Raw genomic sequence first — 23,596 nt, forward strand, 5'->3', positions numbered from 1 at the left:
GTCACGTCGACGTGCCAAACGGACATGTTTCAAAGGCCCAACAATTTCCAGCTGACAAAGACTTTCACGGTGTTCAGTCCCCCGAACGTTCGAACGCAAAGAAACGAGCGATGACCCTCCGAAATAGTTGACCACGTGACTCACGTCTCCGGTCCGCTTCACCGTCTCTCCAAATCGCTACGTATCCGTCATTCCACGAACAATGAGCCTACATTTTGACTCATATATATATATATGTATATATGAATATTCTGAAACTTGATATTCGCCCGAAAATCGGCAACGATCGGTCGAGTAATTAAATGTGTTCGAAAAATCGGACGCTGTCTGAAATCGGTATTGTAAAAATGTAAAAATTCCCGCTGAAACGTACCATCGAACAGCGTGGACCATTGTTCTCGTTTAATCTCCCAGAAAGATTAGGTCTCTCCGGAGGATAATATTCGTCGGTAATCTCCCGGCGGTGGAGAGTTTTCGGTTCCGGCTAATTAAATTCCACGTGCACCTAATAAGCTCTCGGACAACCCGCCGGTAAAACAAATAAATAAAAAGAATTGAAAAAAAAAAAAAAAAAGAAAAAGAAAAAAGAAATAGAGAAAGAAAGAAACGAGCGAAAGAAAGAAATTTTGAGACAATGCGGTTCGCGCGTAATCAGTGAATTCCATTAGAGGTACGACCGGCTAGACGTAGGCGGGTTTTCGAGTAAAGGGGGCCCCACAATAGCGCGGCAACCGATAGCAAATTTCCATTGTTTGTCATCGTGGGGTAGATATATACCAGGGCCGGCCACTGTGGCTCGGTATATCGCGGGCACGACGATCCGGCTTTCCAGCAGGTATGCGTCTTTGTTGGTGCGCACAAATGACATCCTGGCGGGGCTTTGCTCTCCGGATTCAGGTGCCACCGAACACGGTCCTTCCAAAGGACCCGGAGAGAGGTACCCGGAGACCGACGAACTACAAATCTTTACCGTTTTGCGTTACCTAAGAGATTTTTGTCCCTTTGGGGTCCGCAACAGGGACACACCGGGATTCCAAGGATCTCTTCGATAGCACCAGCCAGCACGGGGAACGGGCCCACACCACGTCTATCTATTTTTACCTTTGAGAAAATGCTCCGTGTAATTTTCACTCTGCCCTCCGTCGTGCCCAGAATTTCGAACGTTTCGACGTCAGTTTCAGATTCTGAACGCTATCAGCGAATTGCCCCGTTAATTTGGGCGATTCATGACCGGGAATAACAACGACGGTAAGATTCAATAGAAATTGGGGGTACACCGAAGAGAGCCATTACCTCTGTACTGCAGCGGGGCGTGAACGAAAACGCGCGTCGATACCTAAACCCCGGGGATTTATTGCGTACAAAAGTTTTTCCCAAGGTTCCGATGCGGCATTATGCTCGCATGTACGCAGTGTCCCAAATAGCTAGGCAATGAAACAATACAATGGGGGCCCCGTAACAGCGCAGAGTTAGGGTACCGAGTACACAACCGAATGGGGGGTGCGAGCGACTCGCACACGCTCTCACTTAAAACTACCACCTCGAGCACTCGGGCAGCTCGAGCACTTGAGGTGGTTTTTGCATCCGTGCTGCACAAGCCCATTTTTGAAAGCACAGTAGGAATATTATGTTCGGTAACCCCGTTTTTGTTCGCGCTGTCGGGGCAGAAGCCGGCGCCCCATTTGAAGTCCCGCGTCTCGCGCCATGCGGTGACTCGATCGTCTCGCGGTACGCTCATGCGAAAACGGCGATCGAACCCCGAAGCGATCGGGAAATCTCGCCGAGCCGTTCGATTTCGAGACGACGACAAACTTACGAGGTATCGACGTTGCGGCATGCGTATGCACCTGGCGTGAAACGATGCACGGGGCAAGCGGTGGTGAGACGCCACGCGCGTTATGAGAATAAAAAACAAAAAAAAAAAAAAGCTCGCAGATAGCGAGCGAAAAAGAAAGCTGCCCAGCGCTGCGTCGACGTACCGGCGATGCAAGGCCATTTTATGCAATTATGTATGCGATGTTCTGAAAAAGTGAGACCCTGGGGTCGTTGCTGCTGCCGCTGTTGCTGCTGTTGCCGCGTAACGAGGAGTCGAATGATTATAACAAGAGGAGCGAAAAGGCAAGTAGGTGATTGTGGGTGAAAAAAAACTTTATGCTCAAATTTCGTCGAATGAGATAAGTTGGTTTATAATCTCAACCTGCCGGTATATATATATATACGTACGGCTTACTCATTAGTGTTGACCGTTTATTATTTATATTTGCGAGAGCAGATATCGGTGGCTACCGGTATCCCATAGCTATCCGACGATACCCTCGCTTAGCGGAGATAACGCACGTGGTGTGCGCTACTCCGTTCTGTTTTAAAAATACATTTTGATTCTCGTTGTTGTGGCGAGAAAGACACCGGAGAATGAGTCTCCCTGGCGCATTTGCGCGTCTCCGATCAGAGTCACGTAGTCACCTACTCGTTAGCATCCGTAATATTTCCCGTCATAATTCACCCCGTGCGGTTCGCATGATATCTATATTCTTCGGCTTTAGCGTGAATCGGTCTAACGTGACCGGCCGGGTTCCTCGGGGGGGTCGGTCGCCACGTCGCCCCGTCAGCTGGCCAACAAAATCAATAGTCAAGATTTTCTTCGTCTCTCCGGGTCTCCTTCGATTACGATGCCCCGTACCACTCCCCCCCTCCCCCTTGCCGCTGTTGCAACTACGTCGCATCGCCGTGATGAATTTTATTTTCCATACGATAATTCGGATATACAATGTGTAACAATGACCCGTCGATCGACGGGGGCAATTATGTATCTGCGCGCGATTGCGGCGAAAAATAATAAAATTTTCAAACACCGAACGACAACGCTGTTATTCCTCGGAGTTTCATAATCGTACGTCGAAAATGCTTCCGTAACTATCGGTGTCTTGTCGGACCTTCGAGTCTCCGGTGCTTTCACCTTTCCCTTCACCGTCACCGTCGCCGTCACCGTTACCACCGTGTCACCGTCGCATTTGTCAATTCTATTTAGTCCCAGCCACCGAGCCAGCCAGCCAGCCAGCCAGCCACCCAACCTCCGTCGAACTTCGTTTACCTGAGCGGTCTCTCTTTTTGGTTTAAGGTGGTTTTGAACGGACCCGTCCACCGGGTACGGAACGTCGACCCAAACTTCGAAAGGGCCTTATACCAGTTTCGCTCTCCTAAAAGCGACCCGTAGGGTCCTCCCTTTCCCCGTTCCCTGATCCTTTGATATGGATTTCGGTGCATGTGGTGGTAGTCCTTCGCCCCGCGTATCCCCGGTACTCCGAAGTTATGACGACGGTGTCTGCCTGCGGACGGTCCTGTCTGCTGCCAGACAGGATCGCGACGTAGTGTGCATACCATAGAGTGTGGCTTATACGATGTGGCTGGGTTTTCCCCCTCTACAATTTTATCGCTGCATGCGCGCCGCAGCGCCGCGCGTTAGATAGTCTTCAGTCAGCGCTGGGCCGTCACCGTGGCAGCGTCGTGGCTCTGTCCTGGATGAAAACAAATTAAAAATATTTGGCGTGAATTTTTTTTTTTGAAGTATCGTTTTTGTTTTTTTTGTTCCGAAATAGTTCATTCTATCACCTATGTTCGACGAGGTATGTTGTTTTATTTGTTGTGCGAGGCGCGATCGTTGCGCTAATAAAATAGGAGTAGCTGTTATCGCTGCTGCTACCGCTGCCGAATGCAGTGGAATAGTTGATGATATAAAATAGAGGAAATACCGTAAAGATAAAGGTAATACGACATCGAAGGAGTGGTGGTTTTTTTTTTTTTTTATAAGTGTGCGCGAGTGCAATAGAAAATAAATTAATAATTAAATAAGAATATAAATAAATATATCCACATCTATACATATAATAATATCCGTTAAACAAGGAAAAGCAAAAAAACCAGCAAGGAAGACGGAACAAACGACAAAAAAAAAAAAAACAAAAAAAATTGTGAGACTGTTGGATACGTACACGATATGGATTGGGCAGTGAAGGCGCGACGAACGTAAGTCCGAACAGTTTCCGTCTCCTCGTTTATTTTATTTTTCACCATCATTTCGCGTTCAGCTCAATTTTACAGGAGTCATCGACGGTGGCGATTAATTAAAAAAGAAAAAAAAAAAAAAAAAACAACAATAATTACGACACATCGCCCTACAGCGAAAAAATCATTCGATCGTTAATGTTCAACGTGCTCCAAAATCATAGTACTCGACTTATCGTCAGGCCTATCCGAGCTTTACGGCGTGATAATTGCGATTAGCTATCTTTTGTCGATTTTCCGTGTCTCTTAACCCGAAAACTTGGGCGTCGTCCGTCGACGGTAAGGCAAACGCGAAAGGAAAAGTCGTCGCTAAGGTATGTAACGTAATTCACGTTCAAAGTGCAAACGACGCGACACCGAGACGTTGTTTCGAAGTTTGTACAGCGGGGTAATGTTTATTTCGTCTGCAAACATACAACACTAGCGTTTGGCCATATGCGCGACCGTCTGCGGGAACGTCTGTCCGATGCATCCATCGCGTTGCCGTGCAGCTGTGAAAGGAATTTAATTTCGAGCAAATACGTGTGTGCCTATCGTTAACGCGAACCCGTCTGGGATTGAAGATGAAAAACCAATCGCACCAAGTCGAAACCATATGTTCAAGCGAAACGCGTGGTACGATGTTACAAAGTCTTTACAATGTAGACGAGTTCCGTTTTATCTGTTCGAAAAATCGCGTTTCGACTCCGATGTAGCCGCTGTCTAAAGTTCTCTTTGCGTCCAGGGTCAGAGTGAGCGGTGGAAAAACAAGATTTAGATATAAAATAACGCGAGTTCATTTCTCAATTTCAAGTTTATTTATTCCGAAATGATATTTCGAAGCGCCCATACTTGTAAAAGCGAGAAAACGATGAATAAATACACGAGGTAGTTTGCGCGTGAGAAGTGGAAAGAAAAAAAAGGCTAATATCAAAAGAATAATAAGAAAAGTGTGTATTATATGGGCACGTTTTTTTATTCCCGACTCACAAACTGAGCGCACAGCGTTCGCGAAATTTATGTACGTTTCTGTACGGTGTAACGTCTCTGGGAAAAAGGGGAACGAGAATAAACGTGCAGATCCGTGAAGTGTAGTTAGGTAGTTGGATACTCGAAGATGAACCTGAGAATAAGAGGCAAAGTTAGTTATCCACCGAATGGAAACCCGCTAACGTTGGGATACTGTAACGTCGCTAACTTTAAACCCAACGTCAAGGCGAGCACGCGCATGCAGAGACATTGTGTACGAGGGACGTGCACATACCGAGATGTCCGCGTACGTACGTACGTACACTAATCGCGCGAGCATGACGAACTCCGATTTAGCTGGCAGTCGTCGACGGATAAAACAAAAACCTTGTAGTGTAAAGTACGAAAACCGCGAGACGTTGATTACAACGTGAGCTCCCACCAGGGTCGAGTCGAAGCGGTGAAAAATCGCGCTGGTAGGAAGCTCGGCGAGTAACGCCGATACCGCATGATTGTTAGCTCTACTAACTCAGGTGAGTCCCATCAGGTATAGACGTTGGGAGTTGAGAGTCGACACTGACCTTCGGTTCCGCGGCGCATAAAAGAATATAACTGGCGGCTGGTTGCCGAGCAGGTCAATAAACGCGATAAAACTTCTGGTCCGTATTAATGTATGGGTGTATGAATATGATATACATGTACTCAACTATTTATGCTTGAAACAAAATTACAATCTTCCTTCTTCCATTTATTTATTTCTTCTTCGTTTTCCTCTGTTTTTTTTTCTCTCTCTCTATCTCTCTCTCTCTCTTTCTTTCTTTTCTGTAACATCGAGGCGAGTTCGATCGGCGGATCGTAGATGGTAACCGGTAACTGGTTCCGGAGCCTGCAGTGTAATGCTCAGAATTCCACTCGTCGAACGGACAAAGTCTGGTAGGGGATGTGGCTGGATGAAGGTTCACTTGCTCGCGAGTTTGAGAACTTGGCTCCGAAGTGACGTGAGTTGAGCCAGACCGACCGACCGAGCGACCGACCGACCGACAGACAGGCGAAGCCAGCCAGGCAACAGGGCAGGATGTATCCGTGCACGGTTTGTGCTTCGGGAACACACGAACCATGTCGAGGACTCGAAATACCTTATGGGCTAGTGTTACCACCCGAGAGAGACACGTGTAACTCGAACGTCGTCGTCCACCTCGCCGACGATTTTGTATCTCGGTGTACTTAAAATTCGACGCTCTTTGATAATTGAATACTCAATGAAAGGAAAACAGATGTGCGTCGAAAGATAACATCGTTGCTTTTCGGGAACAGCCGCGAACAACTGCGATTTCATTCACTTCTTCTACTCGCCTCTTCGCATTTTTATTCTCTTTCGCGGGCAACGGATGAGGAGATTTTATGAAACGAGCGCCCGACGAAAAACGTGGAATTTATAATTCCGCAAAATGTCGACATTGACGATATTAGTCGAAAGCGAAAGTTTGCAACAACCGCGCGGGTCACGTATATATTCTCAAACGGTTCGACGATGTAATTTCCCAAAAGGATTTCACGATAACTCAATCCCATGAGAAATACTTGCTCTTCGAAGATGTAATAGCTCTTAGTTGAATAAAGTTATACATAGGAAGTAAATCGGTTCGACTAATCGTAAATTTCCCACTCTTCTGCCACCGATCGCCTTGGCGCGTGCAGGTCAGACTTTCGCCATCAAACTACCAATTTTAACTTCTTATATCACCCTCTCCTTTTCTCTCTCTCTCTCTCTATCTCTTCAACTCCAAGTTGTGCAAATAGACGGTATACAGTTCAAACCATTTCTAACATCTGAGTCGATAACGGTCAGCTGATCCACTCGCGCTCGTAGTCGCACTTCTTCCGCGTTCGTCGTCGTGGTGAACGTACTTGGCTAGCCGAGAGTATAATAGACGTAACGACGCAAATCTAGGTGACATGTATGACCTAACTTTGCAACACGATGTATGTGGAGCACTCGCTCTCGATGTGTACGAACAGTGAGCGACATTCGATTAAAAAATAGTCTCATCGTCGTAATTGCTCCGGACAGAAATACGACGACTTATCATTCGTCTAACCCTTGACTAATTTTATCGGGTTGGTGAACCTCGGAAAATCTTGAACATCCTGCAACCTTTTAAGATAATCTCGAATCTTGACTAGCGCGCGAATTTTGAAAGGTGTCTGGCAGCAGCGATTCGACGACTGTAGGCGCCTTTCTTTCGACGTATGATTTGAACGGTGCGATGTGCGTATGATGCCTCGTGTGGATAAAATCCATCGGGTCTAGTTTGAAACGACTTCGAGCCAGGGCCTTTCACCGAAATTACGACGACGGTCGAGCTTTTCCAGCGTCAACGCGACCAATAGAACGGCAGGTCACAAGTTCTCTTTATTCCAGCGATTCCGATCGGAGCATAAGAACGTATTTACTGTTCGGTATTCGTAGGCGACTGAGAAACAGCAGCGACTCTCTAACATTCGTATGGAGAAGTTTGTGTCCCAGAATCCGGAAACTCCGGAAATATTTTCAGAGTTATCGGGGGCCCGTCAACGGCGTGGGCGGTTTATTTGCAACTGAAAATAGAGTGTGCTACTCTAAACTATTTGTGGTTTACGCGTCAAAAACGTTTCGTCATCGTAGAGCAGCTGTTTTAATTCATCGTCGCCTTTCCAGTTAGCCGCTTACTTTTCTAAGTTCTATATTAATTAGGCACATTAGAACGCCTCGAGCTACCGTACCGCGGTGGGCTACAACATCGGAGAAAAAATTATGCTCAGAAAACTATCTCCGATATCGCCGTTCGCTCGGTTCCGTATCTCTTTCGAACAAGAACGTTCGGTGTGTATTGTCGTGTGACGCGGTATCGTTCCGGCGCTCAGGCTTCTCTGACGTTGATGACGTGATGCAGAATCGCTTCGAAATAATTTATTTTAAGGTTAAACGTAGTCGTTCGCCGTCGTTGCTCAAACACCGAGAAATAAGTATATTACATCTACACGTCTACCTACCTACCTACCTACCTACCTACCTACCTACCTACCTTCCTAGCTACCTACTCATACCTACCGGCGAAGGAACGTTCCATTTGGTTTAGCAAACGGTGAAGGCATGCCATCCGACTAAGGTGAGCATTCCAACCTTCTAAAGTGAAAGACATTTGGGAGGCGTTGCCCGACTACCCGGCATGGTAGTCCTATCATCTGCGTGCCTCACGGTCTTTCAGACCTAACGAGTTTCCTACCGGCGTCGCGTTTGCCAACGAGATCGGGCATACGTATAGCCTCGTCCTCCGATACGAAGAAAGATCTTCCCAACTAAAGAAATTCATGCCGTCATCCTCTATGATTTGGCGAGTCGCCGCGGCTTTTGGTGTTATAAATACCGACGAAAGATCATGGACTCCGAGTGTCTGTTTGAACGAGAAAATCCGCATAAAGATCGTCGTTGATGGCTTTCCATCCGGTGATTCCCCTCTTGGAAAGAAAAAAAAAAAAAAAAAATGCGTTGTCGGTTCCGGTCAATGTTAAGATTCAAAAGACTTCAAATTGCAATTCATGGTCGCTCTCGCAACGAACATGCGAGGCTGTCTTGCCGCGACCGCCAAAACTTCATTCCATGTAATTATTCGTGCTACGAGGGAGATAAGATTTCGCCACGTGCATCTAAGAAACCTCCTCCCTGTGCGTCTCTATCTCCGGCTCTTCTCTCGTTGGATCGAACAGAGTTGAGTACAGTGTAATTAACGTTCGATTGGCACTGCGTTCAATTATTACAGTAATCGCAGACGATTTGTTTACGAATATCCATACACATGATGTGATGCAAATACTTCGACCAATCGAATCACTTCGTTTCGTTTATTAAATGAAATAAGAGATGAAACTTTTTTTTCGATACTCAGATATACTCGCAGCATGTGCAGGAAAACAAATGCTGTATCGCCAAGTGTTTTAAAACATTGAGCAAGGTGCACTTGCGAAATTCTCGCTAATGGTCTGTCTAATATTACAGGCGTGTGTATAGCTCGGTGTGAATGCGACGCGCGTGGTTCTTACATACGATCATCAAAGGAGCCAAATATCGTTGGTCCAAGATTTATATACATATACGTTAGAAAATTAACCGTACCGGGGATACAGCCGATCAGGCCGATTAATACGTATGCCTAATAGAGTATCGCCTACATGAAAGGAGACTGGAAATTTTTATAACTTTGGTCACACGCGTGACGTAAGACCAAATAAACGCTGCCACAGGAAGTTTACCCTGACGGCGATGACGACCATGTGGGCGACACCCGAACAGAAATATAAACGTGGCCCGTTACTGGCAATTAGAGAACCAACATTGGCCGGCGAAGGTCAAACTGAGCGAGCCGTACAGATCCAGGAGTGAAAACGCCGTCCGGAGTATAATCTGGTAAATTCATACTTCGAAAGAAGTTGAGCGATGTAAAAATTCGAATTGTCTCCACGACGACGACGATACTCCACGAAATCACTTCATCGAGGGCTTTCGAAATTATTTCTCTTCACATACGTTATTTTCAACGTAAAAACGAAACGCCATATTCGATAATGGAATGAAAAGAATGATCGACTCTTCGAAGGTCTTCAGCCGGTTTCGAAACCTTGAGTCTCGTATGAATGAAAAAAAAAAGCGAAAAGTAAAACGGAGAGAACTTCGCCAGCGAGATCGCAAGGAGTTGGTGGCCCTTGCGTCGGCGTCCGAGTGGTTATCTTTAATAACTCTCGAAAACCAACGCGCGTACACCTCGAACTTAACACGCACGTGACGCGCGGGTGTGAACGCTGGTCGTCGCTGTCGTTGGGTTCGCCGGTTTCTGTCGTACACGGTTGCGGGTTGCGCTGGGCTCGCGCGGGCAAAGAGAACGTTTTCGTAAGCGCGACGGCAAATATATTACCAAACAGACAGACACCCGGGCTGCTCGCTGACCCATTTGTGAAACTGCGCGACTCTTGCCACACACACCTTTGCAGCGCGCTCAGAGGTTGCGACACTCTTTACGAATTACACGCGAGGGCCCAACCGCGCTATTGCCTCTGCAGAAGCGACTCGGCGAGACTTTGCCTGTACGTGTCTCTCTGTGCGTGTGTACGCGGTGTTCTTGTATCGGCCGAAATTTCGCGACATCGATAGAACGTATTAGAAAAGAGATAGGAGATGAAAAAAAAGTCCAGATTCTCCGAGCCCTCTGCCTACGAAAAGCTACTTCGTCTTTCTCAGGATTTTCCGTCTCAACGAGCGAAGAATTCAACCGTGCCGCAGAGTAGTTGCCCTCGTGGACGGACTCGATAGGGAGAGTCCGTATCGTCATCCCAGTTTCTTGCTTTACTCCCAAGACGCTCGGTGGCCTTTTATCAACGGGTCTAACCGAGAATTGAAACGAAGACCGGCCTCAGTCGGTCATAAAACTTGTACATAGCAACGCCCGGCTTTGTTGGAAAGACTCGTTACTCCACTCCCGTCGTCCGTTGCGCAGCCAATTCTGATTGCGAGATGGGAACTATTGATGTCACCCTCTAGCACCATGGTGTGTGTATATATAGTGGTGAGCGCTATTTGTTTAAAATGGGTATGCCCGGCAATATACCGAACACCATCAACGAAGGAACGAAAAGCAGCTATATCGGAGCGATCGTCACGAAGCCCTGCCTTTCTGCCCCTGCACATGCGCCGTCGTGCAGCAGCTAGCTACTCCGTTATCGCCGTATCTAATACGACGCCCAGGTCGAGGGCTTCGACCGATATGGGGGCCGTTGTGTGCTCGAGGCTTGACGCAATTCGACCGATAAAACGTGTTTGTGCGACCATCAACGCACAAGTTTCCTCTCCAAGAGTTGCCTGGAACGTTTCATACGTCGGCTAATCGTTAGAAAATCATTGAAAGTCTCGAGCTTCGCGAACGAATATTCCATATTTTATAATCCTCGAATCTTACTAAGCCTCGGATTATTCACGTTCGTGGTACCCGGCGATTGAGTAACCTTAAATTTTTCACATTTGACGACGTTTTTTTTAATAAAATTCAAATACACAAACGCGGAACGGAGTTCCTGGAGGTGTTTTATTTAACGAAGTACGTTTGTTTGCGTTAGTGCCCGCAGCAGATCGTTGAGAACGGAAGAAAGAGAGGTATACGAACGGGCTGTATAGGTGCAGAGTCATTTCTTTTCCTCTAAGCACACACAGTTTATTCGTTCGTTCGTTCGTTCGTTCGTTGCAAACCGGAGTTTTACCCTCCTATTCGAAGAATCTTATTCTTTCCTGTGAATCCTCGTTCGAGACTGATCTTTTGTGCAAGCTTCGTTCTCCTTTGTCTGCTCCGATACTTTGGGAGGGCTGATGTTTTTCGAATGGTTGATGGAAGCCCAGGGGGAGAAGGGAATTCAAGCCAACCCAGCCAGTCAGCCAACCCAAGGGTCGTGGGATCTGGCTGCGTCGCTCCATCCTTAAGACCGACGAACGAACAAACCGACGGACAGACAGACGGAGTTGGGACGATAAAAGAAATGAGAGAACGAACGGAGACGAGGAATGCAAGCGTGGACCTCGATGGCGGATATTTGTTGCCAAGGTCAACTATCCTCTACCATCTGGATAATAAACTTGATTCGACCAAGCCGCAGGTCAGGGTCCACGCGACGCGCAAACTTCTCTGAAAATCCATGGGGCCCTCTTAGTTTCCGCTCGGTTACACGCTCCGACCGCGCCGCGGTATCGGCATATTTTCAAACCTAAAGATATTGCACACGTCGGGTCTCCCGTGAATAATCTACACGCTACTATACACTCGAGTTCACCGTTGAACCCGAAGCTCCGACGTTCCTTCCAAGCTTTTATTCCAGATTTCGAAACCTCCTTAGTCGTGGCGTTGAAACTGTTCCTCCGTGGTGGATAGCGAATAGATCTTCGGACAGTTACGTATCTTTGCTGGGCATTTTACTTGCGGCCAACGACCTCGAAACTGTGAAATGATATCCACAGACTTCTCTGGGAATATCTACTTGCGAGCACCAAAAAGCTGTGGTGTACACAGCGAACCGTTGTTGCCGTACGATTATCTCGATACCCTCGTACAGCAAACGGATAGCCACCGATGTAGCCCTCGCAGGTGATGTTAAAACTTCCTAGTCGGTGCGAGAATTATAGAGCTGCCGTCTCAGTCACGGATACCCGTGTACGGATCCGCACGGCCTTTGCGCCGATCTTTGAATGCACTCGATCGAAGAGGTGATGCGCAGGCTACGATCATCTTCGACCTCGCGCTAGCGCCACTATTATCCGGTGCATCATGCTCTACAATGAGCCAGCGAAATCAAAACAAGAAACAGTCGATAATCTGTCAGTAATTACAGGATCCGTGAATCGCGAGAGACTCGATCTCGACGCGAACAATTCTCGAATACGGGAGAAAGGAAAGGAGAGACTCTCCGACGGAGAGAGACGGAGAGAGGCGGCCTTTGTGTGACGAACGCTATCGCGAAACCGCCTCGAGAAACTCGCGGTACAATGGACCCGTACGGCCCTCTCCCAGAACCATGCGGGTGCCGACCCTCGCTTCACTCCTCCAAGGGCCTAGGCTGTTGTCTCGCTGACTGCTGCTGGTGCGGGTTCAAGGCTTCTGGCCTGGAACATGTTAGGTCCCACTTTTGGGTCTGTGGAAGGAAGCCTACTTCACGCACACAACGCGTACCCGCTCTCTGACGCCGCCTGTTCAGACCCACGTGCACCAACTCTCGACCGCCGCGTATAAAGAATAAAAAAATATACAGAAGAACTGAAAAAGTGATACGAGTACGTTGTACACGTGTTTTGAAGATGTGCGCATTTAGATGCATGTGATTTAGGTACCTCAACCTCTGACCCTAAGACGGGAAATGTACGTTGAGACTTCATTCAGTCCTAGGCACCTGCAACACTACCGGTGCTGCATTAGAAATGGTGGTCTAATCGGCCGTTAGGTGTTAAGAATCGTCAGGCGAGTGAAACCTTGGAAAGGACCACCACGTTGTAAACCTTAACGAAATGACGACGACGACGACATAGACGTAGACAATTCTCTGGGAACGGATAAGGTTGCAGCCACAAATTGGCGTGATTATGACTAGCTAGGCTGCCTGATGACGTAACCACTTATCTTCAATTGATCACAAGCTGCTTCCTCTCTGAGCAGAGTTACTCTACACATCGTCCTCATTCCTCTCCTCCTCCTCGTCACTCCTCTATCGCCAACCTGAAATTAAGCCACCTTCGAACATTTTCAGAGTTTTAATGGACGCGGTGCTCAGCAGCCCCTCCCTCGCTTGGGGAAAACCATCCCCTGCCACCACCGTGAAACCTTTAGTTCGGAAATATACGTTCACAAACTCCCACTATTTTTAGAGATGAATGAAACAGGGCAATGATCGCGATTCGCGACATTCGGTGGCAAATAAAACGAACAAAAGAAGTGCATAAAGAAAAGGATGGATGAATTCTGTTCGTACGTCCTGCGGGCACGTGTGAACTTCTATTATTAGTGGCGTCCGGTACCAGAGAACAGTCCAATCGAGCCGGGCGGCGTTGTGAACTTACCAGTCCGAGAAGCCCAGCTGGACCGTAGAGCGGGTGCCTACGGGCAGGTCTCGGGGTCTTCTCTCTTCCCTCGTCCGCTCGCTCGTTTTCACGTTCCTTCTTGTTCTCCGGCCGGCCAGTCAGTCTTGACCAGACGTTGAGGACAAAGCCCGGCCAAGCTTCACCTCAAGCCACGAGAATGCGCTCGCCAAGTCGTCCCTCGTACAGCCGTTCAACGTATACAGGACTTCGAAGACCACGGATATATACCGGGGGAGCTGTGAGAGTGTGCCGGTGGAATACTTTCACTGGATTCACGGCCACCAGACACGTTACACGATGCTAACAACACTACCGACTACTTGCCATTACACGCATACGTATATCCATATCCACGCACACCCACTCCGTACGTACCTACCTACCTGCCTACCTGCTTGGGCAACCGGCGTGACTCGTGACTATACGGCTCATGGTGTATTGGTTTTGTAAGTTCCAGCGATATATATATATATATTTATATTTTTTTATTAACGTTACACCGCGCACGACTGACTTTTTCGAAACATTCTGATTGTGGGTAAATCTTCGCTCTCGCGGGTGACCGACAAAAAAATTGAATGCACGACGAGTAGCGACTGAAGAAAAAAAAAGAGACAATGAGCAGCAGGACCGTGGAGAATGTTGTTAGCGGAGTGTCAATGTCGCAAGCGTTGCACATCCGGCGATGTACGAGGTAAGGCTATATTCCCGTCTCACCCTTCGGAAATTTAGTATGCTAGGTGACTACGGCGAAGCTCGCGGTGGTATGCACTCAGCACGTGGGTAAAACTAAAGGGTCGAGAAGTCCCTTCCTGCGTCCAGGAAGCGACGATGGTCACATAGGGCCCTCGTAGGAAGTACGAGTACATATAGCTTACTTCATACTTTGATAACGCGGGAGTTTGAATTCACTGTGAAACGCGAGACCTTCGACGGGGAACGGCAACGGCAACTTCGTGGCTTCCGTTCCCCTTCCCAACTCTAACCTTCCTACGACCTCTTCGAACGAGCAGAAGGAAACCGAAGAATCCATCCTTCGCATCGCACGAGAATCATACCGAAACGAAGGATGGGTTATTTGACACAATAATCTTGCCTCAAGCAGTTAGGAGTGATGAATTTCACGACTGACAACGGACGTTCAGTTTGAGATTCGTTTCGAACGAATAATAATCGTTGCTCTGCAGCTTGTTTTGTAATTTATAATCGGAGTGACATTCGTCCGTTTGCGTTTACGAATACTCTTTTGGAATCGTCGAGACGTCGTTCATTCGGTCCATTCGATGCCATTTAGACACTCGGCCGGGTACTTCGTACAATTGACCTTGATCTTTGCTGGTTTACCGAACGCACGGGTGAAGTGGACTCGTAGTTTGCGTAGTACGACGCGTCGTCGTTGCCGTGCAGGTTTCGTAATGCAGCTACGATATTTATATCATTGGCTAAACAATTTGCAACGTACAATCATCCGTCCGCTAATTGGTTTCCATTGTCACTTTACGCGTACGAAGAGACTAACGAGCTTTCAAATCTTCTCACACATGTTCGGATGTGTGTTCGTTTAATTAAATAACAATAGCTGGTGGATTTCTGTTTTTTTGTTGTTTTTTTTTACCGTATTTCTCTTCTTTTCGCCACTCTTACTTTTTTCATTTTTTCTTTTTTTCACGAACGCGCAGCGGAACGCGAAAAGGTACGGCGTCAACGTTGACGTTGACGAGTCGTTTTATCGTATTCTCTGGTGTGTCGGCTTTCCATCCACTGGCCATCGTATTGCAGCAACAGCAACCTACACATGATGTGACGGTGTAGTGGTGCAGCAGTATTAATGGTAGCGGTGGGGTCGGGACCAGACAAGGTCACGGCTACCAAGTGCTGCTAGTCCGTCGGCCATCTTGGGCATGTGGAGCGTCATCGAATGCATACTCGGAATAATAATAAATTATCCCGTGTGCATCTCTGGATCCTCGTTTCTCGTTGTCTTGCCTATTTTACCGTCGCGCACCTTATGCTTCGGACTTTCGAAATCGTTGCGCTCCTTCATTCGTTTAGGTTTATCGATTTCTTTCAACGAACAAAAATTTGGCGACACCCACTCCGTATCACAGGTGTTACTCCGAATGTGATTCGAAGAACAAAAATCACTCTTGTTGGAAACAGCAAGGTCATAGAAAAGATGAATAATAATTTACCGACGATGACGAGTTTTCCAGGGTGATTACGTCCCCTTTTCTCAGATGCACACGTGTCGCATTCGTACCTGGAATACGAAAAATTTTCGTAGCCAAAATCGGGATTAGGGCCATAGGCCCCGATGATCTCCCGGTCTTCTCCCGTTTAATCCCCGAGAAGAACTAAAAGACAATGGTGATTGTCTTCAACCGTTTACAGCCTAATTATGTGAACACAGTCCGAGCACTGTGGACTAACAATGCTTCCATTCGTAACAATGTACATTGTTCATTGTCTAGCCAGGTCGTTTCTTTAGTGTTTACCTGCACCTTCTTCCATGGCAGTCCGTTTTTCTCTGACTGGATGCGTGCGTGAGATATATACGTCATTCGTTGTGTGTCAGGGAATTATGTGTGTGCGCGTACACGAATGTACCTGTGCAGGTATAAAGTTCAAAATTTGCGGACAGTCGAATCCTTGATACGTCGGTTGGACTTAACGTAGAGGTATACGTTTCACAATTTGCCAACCTCGGTCGAGTAATGACCAGATCGGACTCGCTCGATCGCTTCAAGTGCTAGAAGATCATCGAATGACTGGTCACGTTGAAAATGTTCTGGAGAATACGCGACATCGGCGTCGTGACAACTGCTGCCGAGGACAGAGTTACCTGGTTGTAAAAAAGCCACGCACAAGGTACGTCGTCGAGCGAGCGTGTTTCGAATACTCCATAATGCAGACATGCGTACAGAGTGAAGGGGGACGCGCAACGGAGACCAGAAACTCAACTTCATGGTGCTGCTGCGCACCTTTCAGTTTTCCGTCGATGGTGGCTGCTGCTCAAAAGCGGGAGGGAGAGGAAGAGAGAAAGAGAAAGAGACCTTGAGAAAATCTTCACATCTAGACGATACCCAGCTACCTGAGTAGTAGTTTGTTATATCGGCGACCGATCGTTTCATCATTATTCCACGCGATTATATTCATTTGCCAATTCATTTGCAGAGTTACATTGCTCGATCCTCGAAGAAGGTCGAAGCGCCGATTAGCTGGCAACAAGGAAAAAAGAGAAAGAAAATCAACCGACAGACGCTTCGCACCTTGAACATGGAGCTTGATATCGATACACTCCAGGTGCGCCTCCTAGGAGATGCTTGTCCCTTCCAAGTCCGTAGAACGATGAAATACGACTGTGACGAATAGCCAGACCTTCGGTTTCGACGAGTCTCCCAAAATTAGCGTGGAGAAGATCGGATAACAACAACAATTTGGCAGACATCGGGAACATTAGGCCCGATCGGCAGACGGAAATAAAATGTAATTGTCCTCGCACGGAAGAGGTCTCCGAAGGATAACGCGATCATGGGGCATACGCACGTAGTGGTGTAGTTGTACAGCGTGCATGGTGGTTTTTTCGTTTTCTCAGTATAAATGCTGCTGGCGCTCCGTGGTTATTGCGAAATGGAATACAACCTTACCCGACTGTTTTGAAACGTTCTCTGATTCACGGCAGTCTACTTTTTAATCGCTACGCTTTTTTCAAATACCGAGACAAACAGCTGATCAACGCGTTGGATATCTTGCTCAACTGTTTCGCGGAAGGCTGAAAGCTGTAATACTTCACCTGTTTTTCTGGGATGAACAATTTTTCTGTTGGGTCTGCGTGTTTTTTTTTCTCTAATTTCATTTCCCATGAAGATACCCAGGGACTTGGAATCTGTGATTCAGGTTTCGATCACTAAGAAGAATTCCAGACTATTTTGCACGAGCGTTATCCTGTTGTCCCCCGTTCGGCTGCATGGGTAATCCGGATTATTGTTCTCGGAACGTGGGATATCAGCAAGGCAGAAACGCTCTATCTACAGTCGACTTCGTCCGTTGGAGAGAGTTCAAAAATGAAATAATATTATAATCGGAAGGAATTGTTTCGTCAATTTGAATTGAGATTAAGCGGTGGGGAGTGGCAATGGGAGTGGAGAGGTTCACGGATTCTTTCGAACATTGTACAAAGGCTTCTACGGTAGCGGCCGTATCGCTGTATGGGTAGGTGCGGTACGCGGTACGCGCGGTTGGCCCATCAGGCCCCGTTGTTTCAATGGGCTTTTTGTACACGCAGCCGGCAGCAGACAGCAGGTGCGGGGGACTCGTCCTCGTCATCAGCTGTTGTAAACTCCACGACGTTTCCACGACCCTGGCGGTTACCGACTTCGTATTTCACGCAGGCCACACCAAATGAAACCGAAGATATACTTCCACCTCGCCGTCCATCACGCAACCTGAATTTCAAATTTAATCGACGTTCGAAACCCTCGCGTGATACGGACTTGGACCAATACGGGAAATAGCTGGCGAGGAATTATGGGAATCACGGGACTGGTTCTCCACCTATTTACGGTGCGTGTCGACCGGTTGGCACAAGCGTTTCGTGCGCTCCGATAAGACGACGACGACGACGGTGAACGGAGTAGAAGCGAACCGACCAAAACTGAACCGAATCGAACGAAACTTTGCCTCTACGCTGCTTTTGCCACGGTGCATATCGTTATACCGTAGGCATATCCACGCTGCTGTTGTTTGATCAATGTGGGGTACCTGCCTGCCTGCCTGCCTGCCTGCTGTTGCCTGCCTTTCAACTATGTAACGTCAGGATCGCTTTGCCTCGCCTTCCATGACGCTCGGGAGTGGCTCTTATTATTGTTACTGTTACAGCTATTTTGCGGTCGGTCTCAGAAAATATCCAACTGGTTTCGCACGTCCGCGAGACGCATAAATATGTTATGCACGCATAATGAGAAGCCAAAGACGTTACGGGTACGAGCTGCTGCATCGCTCGGCGATTCTATCCTACCCGCAATCCTCGTCGCAATCGAATCGTTCCGACTAACGACAAGAAAGAAACCAGTCGATAATTCCCATCTCGCCTATCCGGCGGCTGGAATTCCGATAACCGTGGATCTCTCGTCCTTTTTATAAAGCCCCTGAACACCGTGCGATTCCTACTATTTTATACATCGCCGTGCGACGTTATATCGCGTCCCGATTATTGTTACGCCCGACTCTCCGCAGCGGTTCGAAACGATTTCAATTTTTTCCATTTCGCAGCGGCCTTTCCACAGGGACGGGGAGCGAGGGGGGAGGTACCCCGGCGTTTTTGTGTCCCTGTCCACCACCTCTCAACCAACCGACGACCATTCCAATGCAACGGTTAGGTATCGCTCAACAATGATCTCTGTATGGAGAGGATTTTTCCCCGGGTATTTTTGCCGCTCGAGTTATGGAGGCGGAGGTTCGTTCGGGGGTGGAAACGGAGGTAGAGGGTAAGGGCGAGGGCGAGGGTGATACCGATGGTGAGGGTGGTTCGGGGTCGTTCGGGACGCGGTGGTGCCGAGGGGAGTCGCCGATCAATACCGTAGCCAGACGCGCCCCTGCCAGTCACCGTCCTCTATGCCTTCTACCCAGCCAAAACCATTCGTGGTGATGTGCAATTTTTCTAGATTAAATATTTCCAGCTGCGGAGTTTCTGTATCGCGATACGATGAGCTCGCTACGATTTTAACGTCGCTGCAGGAACTCTTTTTTTTTTATTTTTTTTTTTTTCACGGATCAACTAAATTACACACCCCCTCGATGAATGACGAACGTTTTCACCTCCCCCAAATCGGATTCACTCTTAATTTTCAAGCTTTCGGTGGTAGTGACCCAGACGAGTTCGACGCAAACGAACAAAAAAAATAAAAATAAAAAGCGAACGTTTTTTTTTTGCTGTCTGGGAATAAATTAAAAGCTTGAAAAATATACGAACCTTACTTTAAGGTAGATCTTTCACCTAAAATACGTTATCCGGCTGCAGTTACCGCGCTTGAAGGTTTTGATCTAATTTTCAAATTGAATTTGTACGATGCACACGCAAAAGTTTTTCAAAACTTTATCATCGTATCCAATCTTGGTGGCGCAGTGACGGCGTACGGACTCGGTGGAGATCGAGGCGCGGGACTTTGGGCACCAATTTATAGCAGCCGTTGGTAAACTTTGTTCGGTTCAGCTGGCTAGAGAAGTACGGTTAACGAGCTTTAACTTTGTCCAGTTCACCTAGAGACACGCGACCTGAGTCCAGAACTATTTGCTCCCTGAACTGAACCTGCGTCAGAAACCCACGAACGTTAGAAGAGGTGGACGCCAGGAAGAACGACCGAAACTAAGTTTCCACGTCTCTGGCCCACACCCTCTTCGCTTACTCCAGGACCTGTGTACACCATCGAAATTATTCCTTCTCTCCCAATAATTCGTCCGTCAAATGTGCCGAAGCAGTCCCGGCGTCCTTCTTCTGAAATTCCTTTACCATTTCGAAGTAAATCATTTCACTATGGCGAGGATTGTACTTTTTTTTTCTCTTTCGTTTTTCGACTCTTTCGCGACTAATGGCTCATCGAACGTCCGTTACAATTTTGGTCCCCGTTATCTAATCTTCGTTTAACGCCCAAGGCTCGAGAACGATTACGATACGTAAAGGATAATTACCAGGGTCATATGGTCGGAGTAAACAACGAATGAAACTAACAATCGTTGACTCATTTACTCGGTGTCGTGGGGAAATTTCTCATTCATCCGATGTAACCCGGCTCTGATTTTCTTCCTTGTAACCACCGAGCGATCGCCGCATAGAGAACAGATAAACTTGAAACGAGTGTAGACCGGATTCTATGGTCGCTTGTTATCTGCGACAGGAAGTCACCGCGCTAACGGAAGTAGCTCCTGCACTGTTACGTCGATTCTCAATGTTCGGGCGTGTTTCTTCTCTTTTCACTATTTACAATGCATCGGCGCCTTCTATTTCTCGCCTGCACACTCACGCACGGAGTTACCGGAGTCTCGGCGGCTAATCGAAGCGTAACGATACCTGTTAGAACGCGAGGTGCATCGCTCCGCGAAATCAATGAAAATCGAACGAAACGGAAATAAAACAATAGAGTTAAAAAAAAAGGCACGGAATGATAATTAATAATTACTCGTATTCCACTTGCCATTGGCCAAGTTTATCCGCTGTCTGCGTTCAGCGGTTCAGCGAAATCCTTCCCGCTGTTCGTGATCTGTGAAATTTTACTTCCATACCCTTGGAGAATCGGTAGCCCTGAAACTGTTGGAAATATCATGTTCGATCTCGACTCGAACCCCCGATACTTCATCCGGCTACCGACCACTGTAGTTTCTGGCGAATCGCGCCTCACTTAAATCGCGACCAAATTCTAATGATGGATTTTTTCTCGTTATTTCAGGTATAAAGCGAGTCGTTGCGTTAGCGGGGGTGGAAGCCGCGGCAACGGGGCAACTGGGGCAACCGGAGCAACCGGGGGAGGAGGGGGTCTTGGAAGCGGGGGTGCGGTAGGAGGCCGGGGAGGCGGGTTGGACGGGGGTGTTCCACCACCGGCTACCGGGCATCACCATCACCATCACCACACGAACACCACGACGACTACCACCACAACAACAGGCACACGGCATCACAGACACAAGCTGCCAGCGGGAAAGCAGTGCAGCGATCACCGACACCACCCTCACCATCACCGGCATCATCCACACCATCGATCCCATCACCGTGGCATGAACATGGGCCAAAAGATTTCAGGTCAGGTTCAACGCCGCAGACGACTTTATTTTTACCAATTTTAACGAGTTTCGACGTCATCGAAACGTATTCCGATCACATCGTCTGGCGTGTTCAGGTTTAATATATATACAGGTTTAATATTTCGGATGTATAGAATCGAGCATGCGAGAAATAAGGTATTTCTACGATTATGAAATGATTTTCAAATATTTTTTAACGCCGGTATAAAGTTGAAGGTGAAAGTCGTATAGCCGTTAGAAATTCCCAAGGAAACGTTTCCAGTTGTCTGACGTTATAATGTGTAGACATATATAGGTACATATATGTATACATGACCTTATACATAGTGTGTTGCGCACAAAGAACGGAGTTAATCTTCTTCAGCATCAGCCTTGACACCTTATTGCAGCTGTGTGTTAGATCGAAGAATTTACGATTGCGACGAAGAGCCCCGACTTTATTATCCCTCCGAATCGGGATGGGCTACGGGTCAGAATTCGGGGGGTTCGGGTTCACGGTATAGAGGGAAACGAGACCGACGACGGTACCGCGGTGAAGGGAGAACGGTAAGGGGGAGGGCGAAGGTTCGTCGGGGCCTTCGGAAGGGACCTCCGGAGGGTCGTGGGCACCCTCGACCCTAGGTACGATCCTCGAGCCCCTTCCAGATCCCTTAGACCGCAGAGACAGCTGCGCAAGCAAGTACACTTCAGCCTCCGGGATACCGCCGGAGGCTCAGGTACCTCCTAGTCCTCGCAGGGTTGGACGGAGACCGACCTTCTTCTTCCAGAGAGATATATTATCCGTTACGGTTTCCGAGGGATCTTGACGCCCGAAGCTTCTCCAGTCGTAACCATTCCTTTAGCCGGGGGTGGGATTCGACCAGGGTTGAAGATATTCCGTCGCAAAGTTCTCCGTTGAAAACCATAATACGCCGCTCTCCGGTTGGTCCTTCTCTGGAATTCATATCGCTACAATGTATCAAACTACGTTGCTGAACGGATATTAGTTGCTTCAGTTCTTGCGTCGCTCGATCTTTGGTTTTCAACACAGTTCAAAGTCTGTCCATTAAGTTCGATTGTATAAATTAACAGTTTTCACCGAGTATCAGTTTTCTGAACGTATTTTAGATTGTGTACGTAAAATGTTTGCGTGCGATTGAAGGGTGTTTTTACCTGAAATCATTTCGAGCAATGACACGGGTCGACGTTCAGCCTATTATGCACATTACATGCGGACAACAGGTCCCTTGAAACGAATCGCTGGAATTATGGGGGTGAAATTTCAGGGAATAGGGAAACGGGTGGGGGCATATCTAGCCTAGAGTAAAACCCTTTACAATATCCATACGAACAATTGGCATCGTCCGTTTCTACTACGACAATCGTTCACCGAAGCCTATACCTAACCGGGACTTTACTTTTAGTTTGAAGTGATTCGTTCGAGCTTTGAGGTATGAGGGTTGGTCTCGAGTGCGCGGAGAGCTGAATATTTTCGTACGTCGATGATCGTCGTTTGATCTTTCTCTGCGGATGGCTTAATCAGAATTATTCGAAACGCGCTTTTTCCCCCGAGCCCTTCATTCCCGCATTTTCGACCGATGGGGTTTTGACGTGATGTGTCGAGTATTTATTTCCAGTATTTATTATTTCGTTTACTTCGTCTTCGTTATCATATTTCGCGTCGTTTTCACCTCTCCAAATCAAATTACCGCCGTACCACCATGTCGTGTACCAGAAAGTCGAAAGGTTCGGAACGAGATAACGTTATTTCGATTCAGAAGCTTGATAAATAATTAAGGCGGAAAATCGAAAGGAACGACCTGTAGTAATTTAGGGTTTGACGTACAATTACAGGCGGCGTGAAGAGCGTGACACGTGACAGCGGTGCGGGAACTGGAGGCGGCGTAGGTGTTGGGGGCGGAGGAGCAGTCACGTACAAGCCCGTTGTACCCAGAGAACTGGCGCAAGATTTTTCACGACCAGCTCGCCTGGATGTTCTTCTCGACATGCCGCCCGCCTCCAGAGAGACACAGGTCAGCCATAGCTGGAACGCCGATGACCGCAGTCTTAACATCTTCGTCAAAGTAAGAACGATACCAGTGTTCACTATTTTCATCGGATGCTCCGACGGCATCGTATCCCCGAATCATTTTTCTGATATTCTAACGA

General features: G+C 47.6%; 1 protein-coding gene across 4 annotated transcripts in view; it reads left to right on the forward strand.

Annotated features, from left to right (window-relative positions):
• The window catches only part of LOC105684372 (protein gustavus), a 70,606-nt gene that overhangs the window by 39,117 nt on the left and 7,893 nt on the right, over positions 1-23,596 (forward strand). For 2 of the 4 annotated variants that reach the window (XM_048654428.1, XM_048654430.1), the window contains exons 2-3: positions 21,097-21,446; positions 23,282-23,511. In XM_048654428.1, the coding sequence (XP_048510385.1) occupies positions 21,097-21,446; positions 23,282-23,511 (580 nt within the window). Of the gene's footprint in view, positions 1-2,705; positions 4,024-13,718; positions 14,101-21,096; positions 21,447-23,281; positions 23,512-23,596 lie in introns of those variants that run through there. The other 2 variants (XM_012397681.3, XM_048654429.1) reach the window with 2 other exon arrangements.

This window comes from Athalia rosae, chromosome 4, assembly GCF_917208135.1.
Source record: "Athalia rosae chromosome 4, iyAthRosa1.1, whole genome shotgun sequence".
Lineage (NCBI taxonomy): Eukaryota > Metazoa > Arthropoda > Insecta > Hymenoptera > Athaliidae > Athalia > Athalia rosae.